The following is a 24,105-nucleotide window of genomic DNA, read 5'->3' on the forward strand; positions in this document are numbered from 1 at the left end:
TATAGACTAGGGCACCTACTATGGGAAACCTTATTAAGGTAGAGCTCTTAAAAATATGATATTATGTGATAAATGTGGAGTTTATTATTTATTTAATTATATCCTAATTGTACTTTTATCTATCTTTGTTCCATGTATTACACTTTATGAGCATCCTTACTTACATCTCTTGCATTGTACATGACATGGGTGCATTAAGAGTTGCATATAAGATCCAAGTCATAGGTTCTTTACATGTTGATGATTTGTTCACAATCGGTTCGTAGATTTAGGTAATTTATTTGAGGTTGTAATGCAATATCTCCGAGTTGAACGGATGACTGGTCTTGGCCATCCAGATAGGATTCCCATGGTGAGTACACTATTATGTATGGTTATATATTGGATAAGACTTACAATGAGTCATGATATAAGGTTAGTGAGTAGTCATAACTTCATCAAGTTGTTATGATGTATTATTTTTCAACATTTGAGAGAATATTGAGCTTATTCCAAAGTTAGTACCAACTTTCACCGACGAGTGAGTTGAGAGTCGGTAGCAACATATATTCTCAATAGAGGCTCCATGATATATCATAAAATTGAGACAATGCATTCCCTTGGGTACTCCTAAGGACTTGTGTTCATATAAATTATGGTCATAGTAGTTCTTTAATTGAAACTTAACATAAGCTCTTTGTGAGATAGGACATGTTAATTGATCACACAATAAGAGGATTTATAACTCAAGTATAGTAGAGGTAATCTTGAGAGACTAATAAATCTCACCTTGTTAGATTAGGAATATCTGTTCATGGGAAGACTATGTATGGTGAATAGCAAGTCACGAACTCGAGCATTTAGTGTCTCATTGTAATATATATAAAGTACTAGATTGCAATTAACTCTTTGTAATGGGATGTTGAGTCAACTTTAGAATTGGATTCTAAAGGAGCCAGTATCATCCTATGGGTCCCCATGGTCTCCATTTGAGCTCATATACCTTATTGGCATGGTCTATGATGATTAGATCAGTTCTTGGTTCACTTATATGCATAAAGGCATTTTGGTAATTCCACAAGGTTGCATAAAAATTAGTAAACAACATCTTTGGATTGAACTAATTGATTAATTTGAGCCCTATTAGTTTAATTAATTAAGATCATTTTTGGATTAGATTAACTGACCCAAGCCTAAAATAGGCTCAAGTCACTTAAGCTCGGTAGAAACCCTATAAATATCCTTTATGGCATTAGAGTTTTAGCCTTATTCCACCATTCTCTCCGCGTTCTAGAGAGAGTGCCCTAGCCTCCTATTTCCATATTTCCACCATCTCAATACTTTGCTTCAAGGAGTCATAAGGTGGAAGATCAGAGATTTACGAGATCACTTTTGATTATTACGCCATCAAAAGACGATCTTTACCATAAGGATTTAATTTAGGAACATTCACATCTAAGGTAATCACTCTAAACACATAGTTCTATATCTTATAAAAGTTTTTGGATGCTTTGTTTCCACTATATATAGGACCCCGATAGCCCTAAGAATAGTGTCATGCACCTAACAAGATCCAAGGCCTTGGAATGAAGCAATATGGAGTTCCCATCAAACCTATCTCAATAACTAAGAATGGTCATTCCTTTGCTTAGAAGGTAGTGCACTATAGCCTCAAATGAATTGCTCAATTCTATGAAATAGTTATAAACAAATCATCTACTTATAAGAAATATATGACTTGGATCTTTCGTGGAACTCCTAATGCATCTAAGTCATATACAATGCAAAAGATGTCAGGCTCATTCTCTTATACATATAAGACTCAACCTCATTTTGATCAAAGTCAAAGGTTTTGACCGTCTAATCAAAATACTTGTTCCATGATTTGGATGCTTGTTTTGTTTTATAAATAGATTTATATAACTTGCATACCAAATGCTCTTGGTCATTTATTATGAAATCGTTTGGTTGCATCATATAGATGCTCTGATCAAGATAGCCACTCAAGAATGTTGTCTTGACATTTTCTATATCTCATAATTAAGATTTGACATTATGGGTAAGAGTATTCTGATGGACTTAAGCATGGTTAATGCTAAGAAGGTCCCCTAATACTCAAAACTAGGTTTTTAGCTATAACCTTTTGCTATAAGGTGAGCCTTATATGTCTCAATCTTTCCATCTACTCCTTTGTTCTTCTAGTAAACCACCAATGGGTTCTATCTCTTTAGGTATTTCTAAAAGCTCTTAGACTTTGTTAGAATGCATAGATTCTAACTCTACCTTCATAGCTCATTGCCAAATATGTGCATCTACATTGCTTATTGTTTCATCATAATCTATGGGATCGATATCATGTTTCTTTGAAATCGTCTTAAAAGACTCCTAAATACATGAATCAATTTGGTTATATAACAACCCTCTCATTATGATGAGGCACTAGTGTACTAGAATGGTTAGGAATGATAGGTATTTGATCTATAGTATTCTATGTTATTATGGGAGTGTCATGTAATGCTCTCTAATTGACATCACTTCTAAACCTATCACTTATCATATAATCTTCTTCCAAAAATTTGGAATTTCTACTACAAATATGTTTTAGTCGACTTGACTATAAAAGTGATAACCCTTTATTCCTTTTAGATAACCTACAAACTAATTAACAAACTTCTAACCTTAATTCCAAAATATCTACCTTTGGTTTCAATGTCATATGCGAACATGGTGTAAACCAAATTTACAACCTGTCCACAATTCCATAAAATTCAAAGGTACGGATTGAGATGGAACTAGGTTTAGAAGGTATCCTACAGTTTCTAGGGCATATCCCCAAAAGGATGTAGGGAGTGTTTAGAAACTCATTATAAATCTCACCATGTCCATTAGAGTTTCATTTCTTCTTTTTGACATTTCATTTTTTTGTGGAGTTCTAAGAGCGCTTAATTGGGATATAATCTCATGCTTCTTCAAGAAAGAATCAAACTCACCTGACATGTACTCTCTACTTTGAACAGATTGAAGTGTCTTAAAGTGTTTTATGTAATTGATTTTCTGATTTTGCCTTAAATTCCTTAACTTTATCCAATGCATCAAATTTCCTATGCATAAGGTAAACATAACCATACCTAGAATCATCATTAGTAAAGGTGATGACATTTATATATCTTCCACGTGCATGAACATTAAAAGACTCACATACATCAATATGCACTAATTTCAATCATTCATGGGTTCTAACTACTTTAGATATACAAGGTCTCTTAGTCATTTTACCTTTAACACAGGATTCACATACTAGAATATCTTTTGAAACCAATGAGTGCAATGTTCCAAGGCATTAGATTTCTTATACATAAGGTAAACATAACCATACTTAGAGACATCATTAGTAAAGGTGATGATATACTTATATCCTCCATGTGCATGGACATTAAAAGACTTAGACATATTGATATGCACTAACTCTAACCATTCTTTGGCTCTAAACCCTTTAGCTATAAAAGGCCTCTTAGTCATTTTACTTTCTACACAGGATTCACAGATTGAAAGATCTTCTGGAACCAATGAGTGCAATGTTCTAGATTTAATTACTCTAGTTGTAGCAAACTGAAGATTAATCATTATGAAAATTCAATCCTTATTATTTTGAATTAATATATAAGATTGTTGGTTGGTAAGTTTTTCACTTCTTGTTTTTATTTTAGTAACTAATTATGATTATTTGGTTTGTGTACTATTGTTAAAAATTCAAGTCTAGTAAGAAGGCTTCATTGAACTCTTACCAACAAGAGATAGAGATTAACTAACAGATTCTTGATATCATGGAATGTCATAGGTTTCATTACACATTCTAGAAAGTGAGTTCGTATATCTTACAAAATGTAAAGCCATAGATCCTCATGAGACTTTAGCAAATTATGTTTTTTATTTGTTTATAAATCATATTTCTATATATAGGACATGTCTCATTGTAATTACAAATCAGAAAAATTTTCGTAAATTAACATGTAGCTTAAAAAATATGTTATCTATATATATGTTAGCTTAAACAAAATTCTATGTTTTTCTTGTTTCTCCTTTTATGAATTGATCGCATATTTATATTTCATTATACTCTACGTTTTTGTTAATATACAAAGCTAGTGTGTGTATGTATATATATATATATATATATATATATATATATATATATATTGGAAACAAGTCCCTAACATTGCAGCAAGTCCTTAACATTACAACAAGTATATCATAATTAAAATTTGATTATTTGATGACATGATTTCATGGCCAATATTGACAAATATATATAATAAATCTAGTGTTTTATAAAAATAAAAGTGTTTGGTAAGTTGGTTTGAAAACCAATTTTTTAAAAATAACAAACAAAAAACATGTTTGGATAAGTTGTTTTTAAATGAACCAATTATCCATTATTTTTTTTTTGTATTAATGAGTTTATTATTTGAGTTTCAAATTATTTTTAAAAATTACTAAACTTATTAATGAATTCAACACATTAAGTCTTATTTAATTTAGAGCTTATTTGTCTAGTTAAAAAAATTAGAAAATAATGATTCCATATAAAAGAGAAACAATATAGTCATTTTACACCAATTTTTGTTCATAAATTTCTAGTAATGATTAAATTATTATTTGAGTTTCAAATTATTTTTAAAAATTATGAAACACGTTAATAAATCCAATGCGTTAAGCCTTGTTTAATTTGAAGTTCATTTTCCTAGTAAAAAAAAATGGAAAATAAGGATTCTATGTAAAAGATAAACAATAAAATCATTTTATGCTAGTTTTTGTTCATAAATTTTTAGTATTAATTGATTCACTATTTAAGTATTAAATTATCTTTAAAAATTACTAGACTCATTCACAAATCCAATGCATTAAGTCTTATTTAATTTGGAATTTACTGGCCTCATAATATATATATATATATATATATAAGAAACTAACCCATATATTTAAAATAAATTTTGATTTATGTCTTACTAATGTTATTGAGTTCCATAACTTCTTAGCATTAATTAAATTGATTTTTGAGTTTCAAATTATTTTTAAAAAGTAATAAATTTTATATATCAAATACAATTTGATTTGAAATTTGTTTGCTTAATGAAAAATTTTAAAGAAGTTAAAAGAAATTTAGAAAAGTACGTATGATTTAAAGAAATATCATATTTTAAGATTTTCATTATGGACGTTAGATCGTAAAAAAAAGAAAGAGAATGGTATTATGTTCAGTTTTATTTGTTTTTTTTTTCTTTGTTTTTCTCTTGTTTTTAAATATGGGTGAAAACAAATTCTATTTGTTCCCTAAAACTATTATTTATTTTACTTTATTTAAAAAAAAAAAACTATTTCCAAAGAACAATGGTCAAACAGTATTAGAAAATTTTTAAAAACAGTTTTTTTTTGTAAAAAAAAATAAAAAACTATTTTTAAATCACACATCCAAACAAGCTTTAAGTCATTATTACATGAAGGTGACTATAAAAAATATTCATCATTAAAAAAATAAAAATAAAGGAAATTATCGTTAAAAGAAGATGACCAAGAAAAGTACTCATTGTTGGCTAGCTAAAATAGTCATCAAAAGAACCCCAAAAGATGACTACTAGCTAGAAAGATATGACTATTGGGAACAGTCATTTTTTCAAAAGATGACTATTTTTGTTGTGGTCATCTTCTCCTTTTTTTTTCTCCTTATAGTGATATCTCATTGATTGATCTTCAATTGATATGTGATGATGATAAAATCAATCTAGAATGACCTAATTCTAATTTGATCAAATTTCATTCCTGTCATGTTTATCGTCACATCAATGAAAACACGATATGAACAATTAAAAAAGATCTAATTAATGAGCATAAGCTAAATGAGAATAATGAGATGGACTTTGTAGAGACTAAAATGTGCTTTGTTTCAAACCATTTGAAACAATTACAATACCCCTAAGGATTCAGCAAAGCAATTAACAAATATGAACACAAAAATCAATTCATGTGGAAAACCCTAATGAGGTGAAAAACAACAATGGTTATTTTAGCTAGCAAAATTCACTATGATTGATCTTCAAATATTGTCAAAGCTAGAGTCCAAGCTGCCCTACTTTAGCTTATCTGATGATGATGATGATGATGATGATCTTCAAATATCATCTTCTCACCCATATTTCTTTTCATGGTCCCACTGAAAGGACTTCAGCAAAAGCTTCACAACTGAGTCTCACGAGATCAACATTAGCTTCACTTTCCATTTGAAGCTTCTCAAGTATTAGCAGCAACACCAAGGTATATAGACATAAATTATGAGATTAATTCGATATATAGAATACCACTTCACGAAGCTAGATACTTCAAATTCCGCTCATCAAGAAGCCTTCAACTTTTGTAGACAAATGAAGACCAACACTTACCAAAAATCCGAATTTTTTTTCCTCCAGAAAGGCTTTTGGTCTCTTTGGCATATTTTCAAAAATGATTTTTTTGGGAACATTTTTAAACATAATTCTTACTTATTTCAAGAATAAAATTTGGCTTGAAAAAGACTAGCCTTGAATCCTGGTTTCCTACAGAAATAAAAGATTAATTCACCATTTATAAAGAGAATCATTGCTCACAAGATCCAAAGTACGTCGAAACAGACTTTGAAGCCTTCCGGCACAAAATTCTGCTGTGTGCTTCTGGGCGGATCATAAGTGATCCTCTCTGCTTGCTTATTCTTACAATTTCGCTTCTGCTTTGAGTGCTTCAACACTTTCACTTGAAGCTGCATGAGCGACTTCTTCGCTTCACTGCCATAATCAAATTTCACAAAGTGATCCATTGAGCTGCTGTACGAGCAATATCCACCTTTGCCCACTGCCTACAATACTGTTGACCCTAAGATAATTGAGAGCTTAAGCGACTGCACGGAGCACTTCAGCCACTATTCTTGATCCATTTGAAATTTTGATGACTTTGACACTCCTTTTGCTTCTCCTGTCACATATACAATTTTTTTTCCACTCTGTTTGGTTTCGAAAAATTTAAGGGAAGAAGAAAAAGGAAATGAAATAAAAAATATATATATATAAAGAAGGAAAAGACCAAAAATATATATATATATATATATATATATATATAAAGAAAAGATTTAAAGTTTAATTATTTTTATTTTTTATTTTAAACTTATTTTAATTATTTTAACTTTTTATTCAAATATTAAATAATTTAAAAATATATAAGCTATTAATTGATTTTTCAATACAAAGGGGTTATGAGTAAGAATTGGAAAGGTGGGGAACAGTGGCCTCAAACAAAAAGATTTGTCTAAGCAATCTCTTTTAAATTTAAAATAAGTCAATACCAAGATTTTATTTCTGCGTCTACGGATGATAATTCATAAGCTTTTTTGAAAAGAAGAAAGGCCCTGTTACTATGGGTTCACGTGCTAAGGCTCAACTCTAAAATGCTCTTTTTCAAGAGAGAGGTTTAAGGCGCATTAATCACGCTTTGAAGGAGGGAAGTAGTGGAGTAGGAGAGGTAAAGATGGATGGGAATAGATAAGTAAGAGAGAAGGCGACACCAGCTAGCAAAATAGACGGAATGAGAAGGAATCCCCAAGGTATAGAAAAATCATTAAAAAAAATATATTTTTAAGTATTTTTTTCCTTAATACTTTCCTCGTAATCAACCATAACACAAAGAAGAGGAAAACAAAATACGAAGGAAACTTGACTTACTAAATTATTTGTGTAGATTACTTAAAATTCATTTCACTTATATTTTTTCAATTCTATAAATAATTTGCAAATAAATAATCATATTTCTTATAGTAAAATCAAACGTGATAAAATTACTTTCCTTAAATCTTTTTTGGAACCTAGCATAGCATTTGAATCTGGATAAAAATCATTTATTAAGTTTTTTTTCTCTTTAATACTTTCCTAGGAATCAACCTTGAGGAAAAAAAATTCGAAGGAAACTTGACTTACTAAATTATTTGTATGGATTACTTAAATTCATTTCACTTATACTTTTTCAACTCTATAGATAATTTGAAAATGAATAATTATATTTTTATAATAAAATCAAACATGATAAAATTACTTTCCTTAAATATTTTTTGCAATCTAACATAGCATTTGAATCTTGATAAAGCTATCATTGACCTTGGACTAGTGATCATCAACTAATCTTTATGGTATACATTGAAAAGTGTTGGGAATTATTTACCTAACCCGTTATACGTTTACAAAATTTTCCATTTTAAATTTTGGTTAAAAGATTTGGGAATCAGAAACATTTTGAGACCGTTATGTTTTTTTAAAAATAACTTCCCGCTTAACTTTCCATGACAAACTGAAGCCCTCTATCTTGCCTCATGCACTGAATAATGATAATTGAATATTCCAGAAACCTAAATTCAAAGGGAGAGATATGATTGAGGATATAAGAAAATTTTGGATTAGGAATCCCATTAAAACGTTACCAGTATATAAAGGGGTATAGTAATGAGTGGAAGATGAATAATTTGCACACTTGATGAATGGCAACCATAAATGGCAGAAAAAAAGCATGCCGTGCAGTACCTTCATTCAATGAAGTGACCTTTAATGCCTTCGTTAAACGCCAAAGACAAGGAAATACAAAAAAATAATGAAGGGAGTGGGGTGCATCTTCCCAATGAAAATTAACAATTCTACTTGCAGAAAAATGAGCTATCCATGGACCACTTTGAGCCCAAACAGACAAGGCAATCACTTTTCTCTACCTTTTTCCCAAATGGGAAACTTCAAACATCTCTCTCCAAACAAGTCACTGTTGAGTTTTGACTCTAAGCAGCCACGGGCCTTGAATTTCATGACCCTCTTTTCTCCTCTTTCAATGGAGCGAATGAACGTGTTGTCAGATCTGATTCGATCCTTCTCGTAACGTGTTCTTCCTTATTTACCAACTATTGATAAAGTAAGTCTTTTGTGATGAGGGTACAACTCCACCCTTTTATGTATATTTGGACAGTTATTGGAGCCATTTTGTTGGGATATTTCCCATGGTTTTTGAAACCCAGTTGAGTGCTACTGAGGCCGCTCACCCACTCATGCTGGACTCCTTTGTTTAACGTTAACTCATTTTTTTTCCAACTCACTGCAATATTACATGCTAGGAAAGTTTCTTGGAAATGAACTTCGCTGGGTGGAACATTCAGTCATGGTCCATTTACTTGAATTCTAATTTAGTTTAGTTGTTAGGCTATACATTAGAGGATGATTGCTCAAATGGGATTGGTGGTTTAAGAGATTGTTCATTTCTAATGACACATTTTCTCATAATTAATTGACATATAGAGAGATATGGAACAACCAAGATTTGGCTTTGGCTAGAGAGGCTATGTGTGTGGAAATTATACTTCAATTTCAACAAGGAAGTTGCATACCATATGCATAAATCTACCCCTATATACGTTGATTCCATGATGGGTGCTCCTATATATAGTCTATAGGTCATAGCTGCAGTTTTCTAACAATACATGTAAATGCACACGCATATATGGGGCGGTATTCAATTTTTTGATCTGCCCATCTCAGTGCGAGATTTGCCGAGCTATAAAAACCGACAATTGGAAAAGATCACATTTGAAGGCAAAAAGATATGTTATAGCACATGGTAAATGTCACTCCATTTAGCCAAACTTTTCCTGATCAGCCGATTTCTGTCCCTCATGTATGTATAGTAAGTGGGTGATGGTGCTTCTCCAGGTATGCATGGATCTTGATTTTTCTCATGGACAATGACTATGAATGTTCATGTATAAGAGTAGTGGACATGATTTTGCTAGCTCCACATGAACTCAAAGTAGATACATATGCATGTATGCATGCATATGTGCATGTGCATGCATTGATCATTTATCAATATTTCATACGGATCATGACCTAAGATATACCAGGGAAGCCCTCGAATGATTGCTTTATGCATGCGCATACAAGAATTGGAATCATAACATTGCTAGCATGGAAGTAACCAGATGTATTGCACTTGAGAACAAAAGATGACCTAAGAAACTTGCACCCCCATCTGATCTTGATCAGACGGTGATGCAATTCTCTGATCAAATTAACTTCTTTTCTACTAATAGGTGCAAGTGTTTCATGATTGAAGGTACCCCTCAGGAATCAGAAATATGTCAACAGAACTGTGAAGATCAAGGCCTTTTTCTTTTCTTTTCTTTTCTTAATTTTCTTTTTCAATGAGAGCATCATTGACAAAACAACCAACTTTTTATCTCATGATGGCAAGCAAGTTTTCTTGTTGGTAGAATGGAAGATGGAGAAGAAATCAGTTTAAGGTGAAGCTATTCACATTTCAGGTTGATACATTCTCTATCTCCCTCTTTCTCTAAACGATGACTGGGAAGAAGAATATTTAGTCTTTGGGGAGAAGATACTATGCGGTTGTGCATATCCATGCATTAACTTGCATATAGATAGCTGTCCTTGTATATGCCTGTCATGTGACACTTTCCAACTCACCATAATCCAATACACAGTCCATATATAATGGGGAAGTGTCTTTTAAATATCAGCTATAAGCAAAAGAGGAACAATCTCAAAATGGTTCTGTTGTATGTGTGAGTTGCTCAACCCTAAATGCATTTTGATCATCATGCTTACATACCCTAATAAGGCTGCTTTAAGCTGAAAAATTCCAATAAACTTGGCCTAATACAGTTTTTTGGTTGTCTAAGTGTACTAAAATTACACCACTTTAAACATGTTTCCACTAAATTAATACAAAAACTAACATATTCAATCATGTAGACACACCAGACAATGTGAGATTATGCTTTTCGCAGGCTTGTGCGCTCATTTAACACGCTTTGATCTGGAAAACCTAGTGCTTTTTTATAATGTCATATCAGCTCATCTTTTTTCAAGGATCCGTAGTCTTCAATTACACGGTTCTGCATTGACCACATGGAGAAAGATTAATTTCCTGTCATTGATAGCGATGTATTGAGCATCTTGCGCATTGATGTTTGTTGAGCTAACCATTGCAATAATTAATTATCCAGTAAACAAGGTTTCAGAACATGGGTAGTCATAAAAGTCCTTATTAACATGATATGGCTTTCAGGGAGAAAAATTGGGTTTTCCATATCAAATAAGATTAAAAGTTGCATTAATCCATCATCCATTCGAATGATAGAATAGCCTAATTACCCCTAGCTGGACTCAATTTAATGTCTTGCTCTATAACCTCATTGATAGCTCAGAAGCTTAATATGCAACAACAAACTAATTAAGCAACAAGTGTTATTTAGTTTTAGTAAACTTTTGCCCTCGTGATGATTTATGTTAGGTGACTCGTGAAGCTGCCTCAAGATAATCATATTTGGAGTGTCCTTAAAACGGGTTTCTGATTATCCACATGAAAACAGGCCTATCAATTATATAACTTATTTTTGGTTGTTTGCCTTCTAATTTCCATTACTTTTGCTAGGGTCATGAAAATATCTCCTGGATCATTAGCATTTCTAGATAGTGTATATAATAATATTAAGAAATGAACACATATGTTCTGATTTTATGAGAGATACAGAAATGGTAACCTGGCATAATGTAATGATGAGCTAAATAGGTATTTTATGAAAAAGCCCACCAAACCATCACTCCACATCCCAGAAGCACAAGGAGCCCAAACATTGATGACTGAACAAATAGCTAGAGAAGGAAATTACATTCCAAAAGACTGAGATCATCACGAATATGATGTCAAGAAGAAGCCATAGACTTGCAGTGCCTGTTAATAATTTAAAAAAATAAAAAGCAAGAAGAGAAGAAGAGAAAAAGAGAAAAGGAAAGAGAAATCTATATGTAACTAGATATGAGCCTGCAAGCCTTCTCTAGGTTCTCTTAATTCATGGCCCTAGCCTAGTACTTTGCTAGACAGGAAGAAAAATCTTATCCCTTGATCACTAATTGAGGTGGTGGGTCCACCCAATCTCTGGTTATTTTTTTCTTCTTTATGCCAGTAGCTTCATGCCCAGTTCAGTAAAAAAAATCCGCCCCAACCAAATCTCTCTCTGTATCTCTCACATAGCCCCTTCTAACCTAGAGAGGCTTTTCTTCCACATCCACCAAACCCTTGATCTTTTGTGCTTGTTTTTATAGAAGGATGGCATGTGTAATGCCATATAATTTGTGTTAGAAGTGAGAACCACTACAAGAACCTTTAAATAGATTGCTTTCTTTTTCCTTTTGTATAGAAATCCAAATCCCACTTCTTTTTTCTATGGATAAACACACTTTTGTGGACATCAACCACAGTAACTTCACAAACAATACTTGGGAAGTTGACTTGGCTATGGAAGAGCAGATCCTCCATGACCATCATCTTCCTTTTGATGCAGTTTGGCCTAATTGTCCTCTTCCAACACACAACATAACAGCAGCAGCAGCAGCATCAAGTCAAATATCCGCTTCGGTTCTACTTGGTGATCAAATGGGAAATCTGTTGGAAGAAGATGAGGAGCCAGAAGAAGAGCTAGGAGCCATGAAAGAGATGATGTACAAGATTGCAGCGATGCAGCCAGTGGACATCGATCCAGCCACAATTCGGAAACCTAAGAGGCGAAATGTAAGAATCAGTGATGATCCACAGAGTGTAGCAGCACGCCACCGGAGAGAAAGGATCAGCGAGAAAATTCGGATTCTCCAAAGACTCGTCCCAGGTGGAACAAAAATGGACACAGCTTCAATGTTAGATGAGGCCATCCGCTATGTCAAGTTCCTAAAGAGACAAATTCGCCAGCTACAATCCAATCATCACCCATCACATACCGATGTCACGGCCTGCCTATCCACCCCAGATTGGGCAGTTACATCAACCAAACTTCTTGGTTCCACCTCCTCATCATCAATGGAAGCACCCGGCGGAGGCGGATTCAGCTTCAGAGCTCTTTAACCATGAGGTAATTAGAGTGGGGTAGTGATAATTGGTTTTTTAATTGGAAAAACAAACAGTAGAAAGAAATGTAGAGTAGTGGTGACGTTTAAGGGGAAATGTGTAAGGGTGAATTTAGGGGGTTTCTGTGAACCCAAGGTTGTTAGGATATTGTTGACTAAAGGGGCATTGGAATAATCATAACGGTTAGCTTGGGTTACGTACATCCATATATATAATATATAATAAGGCCCTTCAAGTTTCTGAGTTGGCCGGAAAGTTTGTTTGGCCAGCTCTCTCCCGGGAATAAAACTGTGACGTCTGAAACTATTGAATATCATTATGCTCTGTCTCTCTCTTCAATAAATTTGTCTTTCTTATGCATGTATATATGTATGATAAAGTATGCATGTATGTATGTATATCAACATGTATGCATACATGCATGTTTACATATGTTATTATGGGGTGTGTCCCCATGTATGATGGGAGAAACAGCATGGAGAAGAAAGCCCTAAAGGGCCCCAAGTGAAACCCTAGAGGCATGGCAAGGTTGCACCACCATATGATTTTGCTGATTATTTACTTTGGCGAAATGTGTTGTTTATCCTTAATATAATTAACTTAAGCATGACTGCAGTTACAGGCTTTTGTACCCTCTCATACATAAAACGAAAACTAGATAAATTCAACATAAATTACTATTTAAGGCTTTTATTTTTCTGTATGGCGTCTGTCATTGAGTGGTGGTGAATCTGTTGATATGGGAAACTCCTTTAAGTTGAAATTAGTGGCACTTGATATGATTGAATGAAACATGTCAGAAAAGAGATTATTGATGAGCTTCTAATTTTGTTAATTAGATGAGAAAAGCTAGATCTATCTGCTCAGTGACAATTTAGTGTGCAAGCATATTGCAGAAGCAGACCACAAAGAGGAGACCATAATTAATATAGCTTATATCTCTAAATTAATGATCACAGTGTGAAAAATGGAATGCATCATTTAGTAATTTAAAACTATATGTGAAATGTATTTGGAGCATAAAATTCAAGCTAGATACACATTATATGGTTTAGATTTAAATCGGCGAAGGGTATTTTTTTTAATTCCTTGCTTATAAACAATAAAAATTTTATAGAAAAAGGAGAGTGAAAATTAACATAATGAACCAGATGACTGCCTTACGGTTTAGATGTTATATGCATATATATCACTGTTCTCACTGTATTGATTTGAGAGAGAGCATGCCAGAAGTAAGAAAGTTGGGAACCAACTCCCTTTGACTTGAGCTCAAAATAACTGAACCAGATGATCAGTTGTCTGTGTTCTCTCAACATCATTTTCTCTTTCCCCCTAGAATTTTGATGCATCTTAGGGTTCCTGAAGGTTTACAAGGCTTTAATATATATATATATAAAGAAAAAAAATTGTGTTTGTAAATAGGTTCTCTGAAAACTGGTCCAACAAGAAATAACATGTAAGAGCAAAGTACTAAAGTGTTACGCAATGACAAGTAAAGAAGTTTGCTAGCTGAAATTGTAACAAGCAAGAAAGCAATGATAAACTTCAAATATTGGACACTAATAAGCCAAAGATCAGCATATATTATACATATGTCAAACCATCTAGAATTGTCAAATGGATAAGATATCACACCATAAATCATGCTAGGCAAGGGCTATCAATCGAGAAGAAACCAGACCAACACTGGTGAGAGTGGCAAGACCAAGTGGGAAGAAAAATTAGCAAGGGGGAGAGGGCCTGCAATATTCTTCCAACCCAAATTGGAAATACTAATAATACTGCACTGGTTGTATACCCCATTGGCTCCTGTCAATTGTTACCCTTTTTGATCTCTTTCTCCATTTCTTAGTTTCTATTTCTTATTGGCCAGATCTTGTCATCCAATTTTTTTCTACAGCTTACTGAGCCTCCAGGATCCATATATCCTTTTTATTTCTCAGCTTCTTCCTTTCAAGTTCTTTTCAAAGATAAAATAATCAAAATCTCTTTGGGTGTGTATAGGAAAGAAGTCCCTAGCTATTGTCCATCACCTGCTGTTAATCAACCGTCCATGCTAATTTTTTTTTTTTTTTTTTTAACTTCCAAACATCCCAATTTCATTAGAGGACTTAATGAAAATTTGTAGATTTTGGGCAGATGTTTCTTCACTGGTTTGCCTATACTGTTATTAGTCTCCACACCATAGTTTTCACATCAAGTGTGGTGGAGATCATCTTCACTCGTGCAAACTATTTTCACTTCATGCCCAAAGGCAGTGGTGGTAGCAGTGATGATTCTTTTCAACTTCATATTCAAGAATGCAATATTAGGAGAAGTTGTGGACTAATCTCTTTAATCAGACAGATTCATTTGCTGATTGAAGAATCTGAGGGCTTGATGCCAAACCAATCAAACATATTTCTCACTTTAAATGTGTTTGTATTTTCTCTCGTATTATGATCTTTTAAAATATATCTTTGAATTAGATTTTCATAAGACCCCTTGTGAATTTAAATTAAACACATGTTGGATAAAAAATGGTGTCCCAAAAATTATGTGATTAAAAAATTCTATTATTGTATTTTAAATTTTTATAACAGTTGTAGAATAAAGCAATTAAAAGAAGAAAGAAATAAGAAGAGAGAAATTGGAATGTTGAAATTTATAAGAATGGTTTCTTATTTCATTAATAGGTCTCCCTTTTATAGAAAGTTAGGAAGAGATTTACATCAACATTTGTATTAGTCATTTACATCATAAACTAGTTACTTATGATCATCCACAAGTTCTCGTATCTTAACAAATTCTCATAAAAAAATAAAATAAAATAAAAAAACCTTCTTATTTCATAACATCCTCTTTTAGATGATCATAAAAATATGTTTCATTTAGACCTTGTAAGGAAAAATCTTGTGGGAAAAACCTTAGTGAAGGATAAATAGTACAATATTCTTTAAGTGATTTGACCATTAAGACTATCTCATTGAAAACCCTTTTAGTAAAACCTAGTAGAACAAAATCTAGATGAAAGAAAGAAAAAAAAGAGTATGATGCATCCATATCAATATTCTCCCCCCACCCCCATGTAAACATGATTATACTTTATTCAATGGTTCAGTTTGTAGATTTCTTAAGTGTCGCATTTCATTGTTGTATTTTAACTTTTTTAGTGTAGTAGATAGTAATACTTTTGTAATACATCTGCTAGGTTATCATATGACTAGACCTATAGAATCTATTTCACAATTTTATTAAAGGTAGTATAGAAGAACTTAGAGAAGATATGTTTAGTTTTATTACCTTTTATAAATCATCATTTTGGTTGTGTAATACAAGTAGTATAATCTTCATATGACTTGGTCGAATTATCTTTTAGAAGGGATAGTCCACATGATTCTAAAATATTTTGAATCATTGATCTAAGTCATTCACATCCACCACTTGCTTCATGAATTACAAGTATCTCTAAATAATTTGAAAAGGCGGTTGTTCACTTAACCGATCTATAAGATATCATTGTACCATCATAGATAAATACATACCCTGTTTGAGATCGAGCTTTATAGAGATCTGAAAGACATTCAACATATGCATATCCAAACAACTAAGATTTTCATGTTTTCATATAAAATAAACATATATTGATTATTCCATGTAGATATTGTAATATATGCTTGACCTCATTTTAATATCTTCAAGTTGGTGTGAAACTATAGTTTGCAGGAAAGTTGATAGAGAATGTTATAAATGGTTGTTTACAATTTGTAAAATACATCAATACACCAATAACATTAAGATAAGGTACTTTTGGACCAAGTAGTTCTTTGTTATCTTTTTTAAGATGAAAAGGGTTATTTTTCACTTCAAGTGAATGAACTATCATTTGAGAATTTAGTGGATATGATTTTTTTTTTTCATATGAAAGTACTTTAAGACTTTCTTTATACATGTTAATTGATGAACTAACATTCCTTTAGACAGTGTTTGATTGTAAGCCAAGATAGAATTTTGTTTGTCCAAGATCTTTCATTTCAAATTTATTCTTCAAATAATTAGCAATTTTTTTAAGTTTTAGAAGTTCCCACAATATTCAAATCATCCACATATACTGCAAGTATTACAAATTTTAATTTTAATTTTCTTTAATAAAAATGCATGAGCAAATTAAATTAGCAACATATCCTTCCTATGTTAACTACTTGCTAAGATGATTATACCACATGCATCCAAATTGCTTTAATCTATATAAAAATCATTGCAATTGGATTCAATACACACTACCAAGTTATATGTGTGTGTGTGTGTAGTTATAAGTGCATTGGCAAATTAAATTAGCAACATATCCTTCCTATGGTAAATACTTGCTAAGACGATTATACCACATGCATCCAAATTGCTTTAATCTAATTATTAACTTGAGAAGGTCAATCAATTCTATAACCCATTTTTGGATCAACTTCTTCAAATGTGCTAAATTTTTCATATGTTTTCCTTATATTTTTCTTTTCCCATGAACTATATCTTTTAAGCTAACAGGTCTAGCATGCTTCAAACATGCTTTAGATTCATTTACAATGACACCAATCCATGTTGGAGTGTTTGCAGTCTATGAATATTACTTTGTCATTTTCTTTATATTAGCCAAGACATCTGGCAATTCATTCACAATTCCTTACAAGTGAATAATATTTTGAACTTTTAGTTCACATTGATTGATATGAGGATGAAGATGAGACAAAATTGTTGTCTTCCAAGTATTTTTATTATTTTCACTCATTCTTCTAGAACAAGCTTTCTTTTTCCTAAAAATGGAAAATTGTCTCACCAAAATGGCAAAATGTGTTGTTGAAATGTCATCTATTTAGGTTTCCGAGTATTGAATGATAAATAGAGAATCAAAACCAATGTAATTCCAAGATGCCTTTGAGGACCCATCTTAGTCCTTTGAAGAGGAGCAATAAGGACATGGATATCACAACCAAAAACTCTTAAGTGATAAACTTTTGGTTGTTGACCAAGTACAAATTGTAAAGGTGGTGAGCAAAGACTGAAGAAAGATTGAGGTTTTAGCATGAAGTATGACAAGACCAAAGTAGAAAGAGGTAGTTATGGTTTTAGAAGCAATGATCAAGCAATGAATTAATGTTGTTTGATAAGTAATTTGACTGAACCATTTTAATTTGGTTTGAATATGAGTAATATGATGCTTAGTGACAATTTCAATTGACATATAATTCATAAATGTTTGAAATGAAAAACCACCTGCATTATCAAGACAAAGTTCTTCATATGATAGTCTAAAAATTATGTTCTTAGACAAATTATTTGAAATAGTAACCTTGCGAAGGTAACGTACCACCTAGTGGAGACATCTATTAATTCTTTCCAAAAAGGTAAAAGAAGGGTAAATATGGCCTCATATATCTCCATGAATTCTTTCCAAAAGGGCTAGGGATTTTGAGATAAGTTTGGTCAAAGATCATTCTGTATCAATTTAACTTGTGAACAAGCAACACGATTGTAGTCATTAGATGTAAAAATCTCTTGGCTCTTTAAATGGTGAATATGAGAGTTATAAATGATACAACAAATCATAAATAACCTTAGCTAACCAAGTCATTCATACCAATTCATAAAGGTATTTAAGTCATAGAATTTCTAATGTATTACAACATATGATTCAACAGGTCTAATGGTTGTTAATAGAACTCACAAGAAAAAGCAAGGAACTTCTCTAATAGATGTTTTTATCCATAAATAATTGAAGTAATATAGAGATGCTCTACATTACCTTTATTCATAGTTTCAATGCTCGAGAGAAAGTAGCGTTGGATGGAGTGCTTAAGCGCTAAGAGTAGCACTTGAGTACTTAATCCTTCAAGTTAGTTAGGTCACTTAGGCACTTAGGCTCGCCAAGGCCCTTAGGAACACCTTGACCCATCTTAGGCACACCACACCCACCTAGGCCCATTTGAACAGATCTAGGCCCACTTAGACACACTTAACCCACTTAGGCCTACTTAGTTTTACTTGGCCCACCTTAGGCATTTCTTGCATGGCTTGCATGACTTACATGACTTTTTTTGTATGGTTGCATGACTTTTTTTTTGTTATTATTACTCTTTATTTTTATTTTATCTATCATTTTATTTATTTATTTTCTTTATGTTATTTTTCTATTATTTTATCATTTTTTTCTTTAGTACTTTTTTATCTTATTCATGTATTTAATTTAATAATTTAGTAAAATGCTCCTATTTAGTCTAAATAATTTCATAAAAATCTTTTCTTTAATTTAATACTTTTTGAAAAAAAAACTTTATTTTAATTTAATAATTTTGAAAGATACTTTTATTTAAACTAATACTTTTGAAGAATGTTTTTCTATTTGAACACTTTTGAAAAATGCTTTTATTTTATAATTGTTAAAAAATTCTCTTATTTAATTTAACAATTTCATAAAATGTTTTTTTTTAATTTAATATTCTTGTGAAATGATTTTATTTAGTCTAATAATTTTGTAAATTATACACATAGGCATATTGATTCCTTTTTCTTTTTTTCCTTTTTTTATCTACTAAAGTTTATTTTTTTTGGAAAAAAAAAAAGAAAAAAAAATTCAGGTGCTTTGAGGAGTTGAAGTGGGATTGAAGGAGGTTGGGAAAAGGAACTTTGGAAAGGGAAGCAATAGTCCACGTTGGGAAGGAGAGTTTGCAGAAGTGGGGAACAACAGATTTTTAAAGAAAAATGAGGATTTTGAGAAAGAAAACGAAAAGGTGGAAAGAGGTTTTTGGAATTGAGAAGTTGGTCTTTGGAGAACGGGGAGAGGCTTTTTTAAAGAAGGTGATTATGAGAAGGAGAAAAAAAACAGAAGCAGAGAAGAAGACATGTCTGGAGGCCCTTAGTTTTTTTTTAGAGGAAGAAAGACAGAGACGAGAAGCCTAACAAATCTTGCTAAAGGGGAGCACTTTCAAGTATGTTTGTTGAGAGTTATGTTGTCACTTTGTTCTTCATTCTTTCTTGTTGTACATCACAGTTTGATTGTCTGGGTATGGATGTGATATTGCTCTGCCTTTTTTCTCATTTTCTTTCGATTTTCATTTGAGGATAAACTTGGATATAGTTTCAGTTGTACCATTGATCTTGGAGCCCATTGATTTTAGAATGAAATGAATTTCCACTTACGGAGTCTCTTTTTTGTTTGTTTTTTTATCATGCTTTGTTTCGGGCCATTCATCTACGTATTGGATATCAAATCTGTGTCTCTGTTTCTGGCATATCTTTTGGTTTGTGCTCTGATATGCTTGAGATGAGGGGGAGATTTTGAGCATTCTGGTGAGTGACATTTTTAGAGAAATATCAAGCGTTCTGAACAAGGATTTTGAGGAGGATTTTGTTAAAGTTATCAACATCAGCATGTGACTGAGAGGATGTATTGAACAAGTCAAGTTTGTTTTTTTTAAAATATGCCTCTGTTTAGTTTTTCAATAAATTAGGAATTGTCCGAGTCTTAGGGAGGTTGTTGCAGCACGTTTAGAGTAACTGGTTATCTTTTTGATTCCTATTTTTTAGTGTTTCTATTTCTGTTGATGGTTTTGCCTATAAAAGGCTTGTATCAGGTGAAGTTTAGATTATCACCATTTCAATAAAAAAAAAATTCTCTTCTGTGTGTCTCTTTTACAAAGTGGTTTCAACATTTGGTATCAGAGCCAGGTTGAAGAGGGATTTCAGAGAGTGTTTGAGAGTCAAACACGTGAGGAAAAGAAAGAGTGAAATGGGTGATCTTCAAGTCATTGGCGGAATAAAAAAGCTCAACAACCAAAATTACAATACTTGGTCAACATGCATGATGTCGTACATGCAAGGCCAAGACTTGTGGGAGGTTGTGAACGGAAGCGAAATTACTCAACCGGAGGTTGAGGATGCGAATGGTATACTGCGGAAATGGAAAATAAAAGCGGGTAAAGGGATGTTTGCTTTGAAGACAACGATCGGAGAAGATGTGCTAGAACACATTCGAGATGCCAAAACCCCTTACGAAGCTTGGAATACGTTCACCAAGCTGTTCTCAAAGAAGAATGACACAAGGCTCCAACTTCTAGAGAGCGAGTTGTTGTCGATAGCACAGCGTGACTTGACGATCGCTCAGTACTTTCACAAGGTGAAGACGTTATGTCGGGAAATTTCCGAGTTGGATCTAGAAGCCCCAATCGGTGAAACCAGGATGAAGAGAATAATCATCCATGGTTTGAGACTAGAATTTAGAGGTTTTGTTGCTGCTATACAGGGATGGCAAAATCAACCATCACTTGTTGAGTTTGAGAATTTGCTTGCTGGTCAAGAAGCCTTGGCTAAACAAATGGGAGGAGTTTCACTCAAGGGTGAAGAGGAAGCGCTTTATGCCCACAAAGGCGGGTGGAATTCCAAGCAGCACACCGTCAGAAGAACTAAAAAGAATGAGGACAAGGCAAAGTGTAGTCAAGGTGAAAGGAGCGCTCGTATTGAGGGAGATTCGAAGAATCCTAGCACCAGAAAAAAAAATTTGAAAGGAAGTGCTACAATTGCGGAAAGAAGGGTCACATGGCAAAAGATTGTTGGTTGAAAAAAGGGCTTGTGGAAAGTAATGCTGCTACTTCCAAAAGCGAAGATGAGTGGGACGCTCATGCACTTTTTGCTGCAATAGGAGAATCAGCTTTTATAGCAACATCGTCTGAACAAATTGATTATGAGAAGGTTTGGATCATTGACTCAGGCTGCTCAAATCATATGACGGGTGATAAAGAAAAGCTGCAGGATTTGTCGGAGTACAAGGGAAGACATATGGTAGTCACTACGAACAACTCAAAACTACCAATAGCTCACATTGGTAATACGGTAGTCTCTTCCCAATATAATACTAATGATGTGTCGCTTCAAAATGTCTATCACGTCCCAGGTATGAAGAAAAATCTTCTCTCGGTAGCACAATTAACGTCTTCAGGCCATTCTGTTCTATTTGGCCCTCAAGATGTGAAAGTTTATCGTGACCTTGAGATTATGGAAGAGCCGGTGATAAAGGGACGGAGACTAGAGTCAGTCTATGTGATGTCTGCAGAAACCGCATATGTAGACAAGACCAGAAAGAACGAGACAACCGATTTATGGCATATGCGATTAAGTCACGTTAGTTATTCCAAACTAACTGTGATGATGAGAAAGTCAATGCTGAAGGGACTTCCACAACTTGAAGTGAGAAAAGATACAATCTGCGTAGGATGCCAGTACGGCAAAGCGCATCAGTTGTCGTATGAAGAGTCAAAATGGAAAGCAAAGGGGCCATTAGAGCTAATTCACTCTGATGTGTTTGGACCTGTTAAGCAAGCCTCTCTTAGTGGGATGAAATACATGGTGACCTTTATTGATGATTTTTCCAGGTATGTGTGGGTGTACTTTATGAAAGAAAAATCTGAAACTTTCTCAAAGTTTAAAGAATTCAAGGAAATGACGGAAGCAGAGGTTGATAAAAGAATCCTTTGTCTGCGTACTGACAATGGAGGAGAGTATACCTCAGATGAGTTTTTTTACTTCCTCCGAGAATGCCGAGTACGCCATCAGTTCACATGTGCCAACACTCCGCAGCAAAACGGCGTAGCAGAAAGAAAGAACAGGCACCTAGCAGAAATCTGTAGAAGTATGCTTCATGCAAAGAATGTTCCAGGACAGTTTTGGGCAGAAGCAATGAAGACTGCAGCTTTCGTGATCAATAGGCTTCCTCAACAAAGGTTAAATTTTTCATCACCCTTTGAAAAATTGTGGAACATAAAGCCTACAGTTAGTTATTTTCGAGTTTTCGGATGTGTTTGCTATGTCTTTGTACCTAATCATCTACGCAGCAAGATGGACAAGAAGGCTGTTAGGTGTGTCTTTGTAGGATACGATAGTCAACGAAAAGGATGGAGATGCTGCGATCCTACAACTGGAAAGTGTTACACATCCCGGAATGTGGTGTTTGATGAATCATCTTCATGGTGGTCCTCAAAAAAGGAAATATTACCAGATTCAGATGTTTTTAAGGATGAGTTGCAATCTACTCGAATCCAACTAAGCTTAGGTGAAGCTGAAAATGCAGCCGATGGTGATATCGGAGATGACAAAACTCAAAGTCCTTAGCAAACTGGTGTGCATGGACAACCAAGAGAAGAAGGTGAGCCTAGTGAAACAGAAGCACCAATTCCACTTAGAAGATCAGCAAGAACCAAGAAGCCAAATCCCAAATATGCCAATGTTGCCATAGTAGAATATGCAAATGCAAAAGAACCAGAGACATTTGCAGAAGCATTTCAGAATCCAAACTGGAGTAAAGCTATGAAAGAGGAAATTGCAGCATTAAAACGAAATCAGACTTGGGAGCTCGTGCCCAAGCCAAGAGATGTAGAGCCTATTTCCTGCAAATGGGTTTATAAGATAAAACGTCGCACAGATGGATCAATAGAAAGACACAAGGCTCCTTTGGTAGCTCGAGGATTCTCTCAACAATATGGACTAGACTATGATGAAACGTTTAGTCCAGTTGCAAAACTTACAACTGTACGAGTCTTACCTGCACTTGCAGCTAACAAAGATTGGGACTTGTGGCAGATGGATGTAAAGAATGCATTCTTGCATGGAGAGTTGGATCGGGAGATCTATATGAATCAACCGATGGGCTTTCAAAGTCAAGGTCATCCTGAATATGTATGTAAGTTGCGGAAGACACTCTACGGATTGAAACAAGCACCCAGAGCATGGTATGGTAAGATTGCTGAATTTCTAACTCAAAGTGGGTATTCAGTAACACCTGCAGATTCTAGCTTGTTTGTCAAAGCTAATGGAGGAAAGTTAGCTATCGTACTTGTATACGTAGATGATCTAATCATCACTAGAGATGATGTTGAAGAAATTTGCCGAACAAAGGAGAACTTGTCAGTTCGTTTCGAGATGAAAGAACTTGGACAACTTAAGCACTTTCTTGGGCTAGAGGTGGATCGTACACACGAAGGGATATTTCTCTGTCAACAAAAATATGCCAAAGATTTGTTGAAAAAGTTCGGGATGCTCGAATGTAAGCCAATCTCAACACCAATGGAACCAAATGCCAAGATGTGTGAACACGAAGGCAAAGACTTGAAAGATGCAACAATGTATCGACAATTGGTG

General features: G+C 33.6%; 1 protein-coding gene across 1 annotated transcript; it reads left to right on the forward strand.

The window, feature by feature from the left end:
- Positions 1-12,065: 12,065 nt before the first annotated feature.
- Positions 12,066-13,235, forward strand: LOC117913599 (transcription factor HEC3-like). Its single transcript, XM_034828610.1, has one exon. The coding sequence runs from the start codon at positions 12,274-12,276 to the stop codon at positions 12,943-12,945; it is 672 nt and encodes a 223-aa protein (XP_034684501.1). The 5' UTR covers positions 12,066-12,273; the 3' UTR covers positions 12,946-13,235.
- The last annotated feature ends 10,870 nt before the right edge of the window (positions 13,236-24,105 follow it).

This window comes from Vitis riparia, chromosome 4 (assembly GCF_004353265.1).
Source record: "Vitis riparia cultivar Riparia Gloire de Montpellier isolate 1030 chromosome 4, EGFV_Vit.rip_1.0, whole genome shotgun sequence".
In the NCBI taxonomy this organism is placed as follows: Eukaryota; Viridiplantae; Streptophyta; class Magnoliopsida; order Vitales; family Vitaceae; genus Vitis; species Vitis riparia.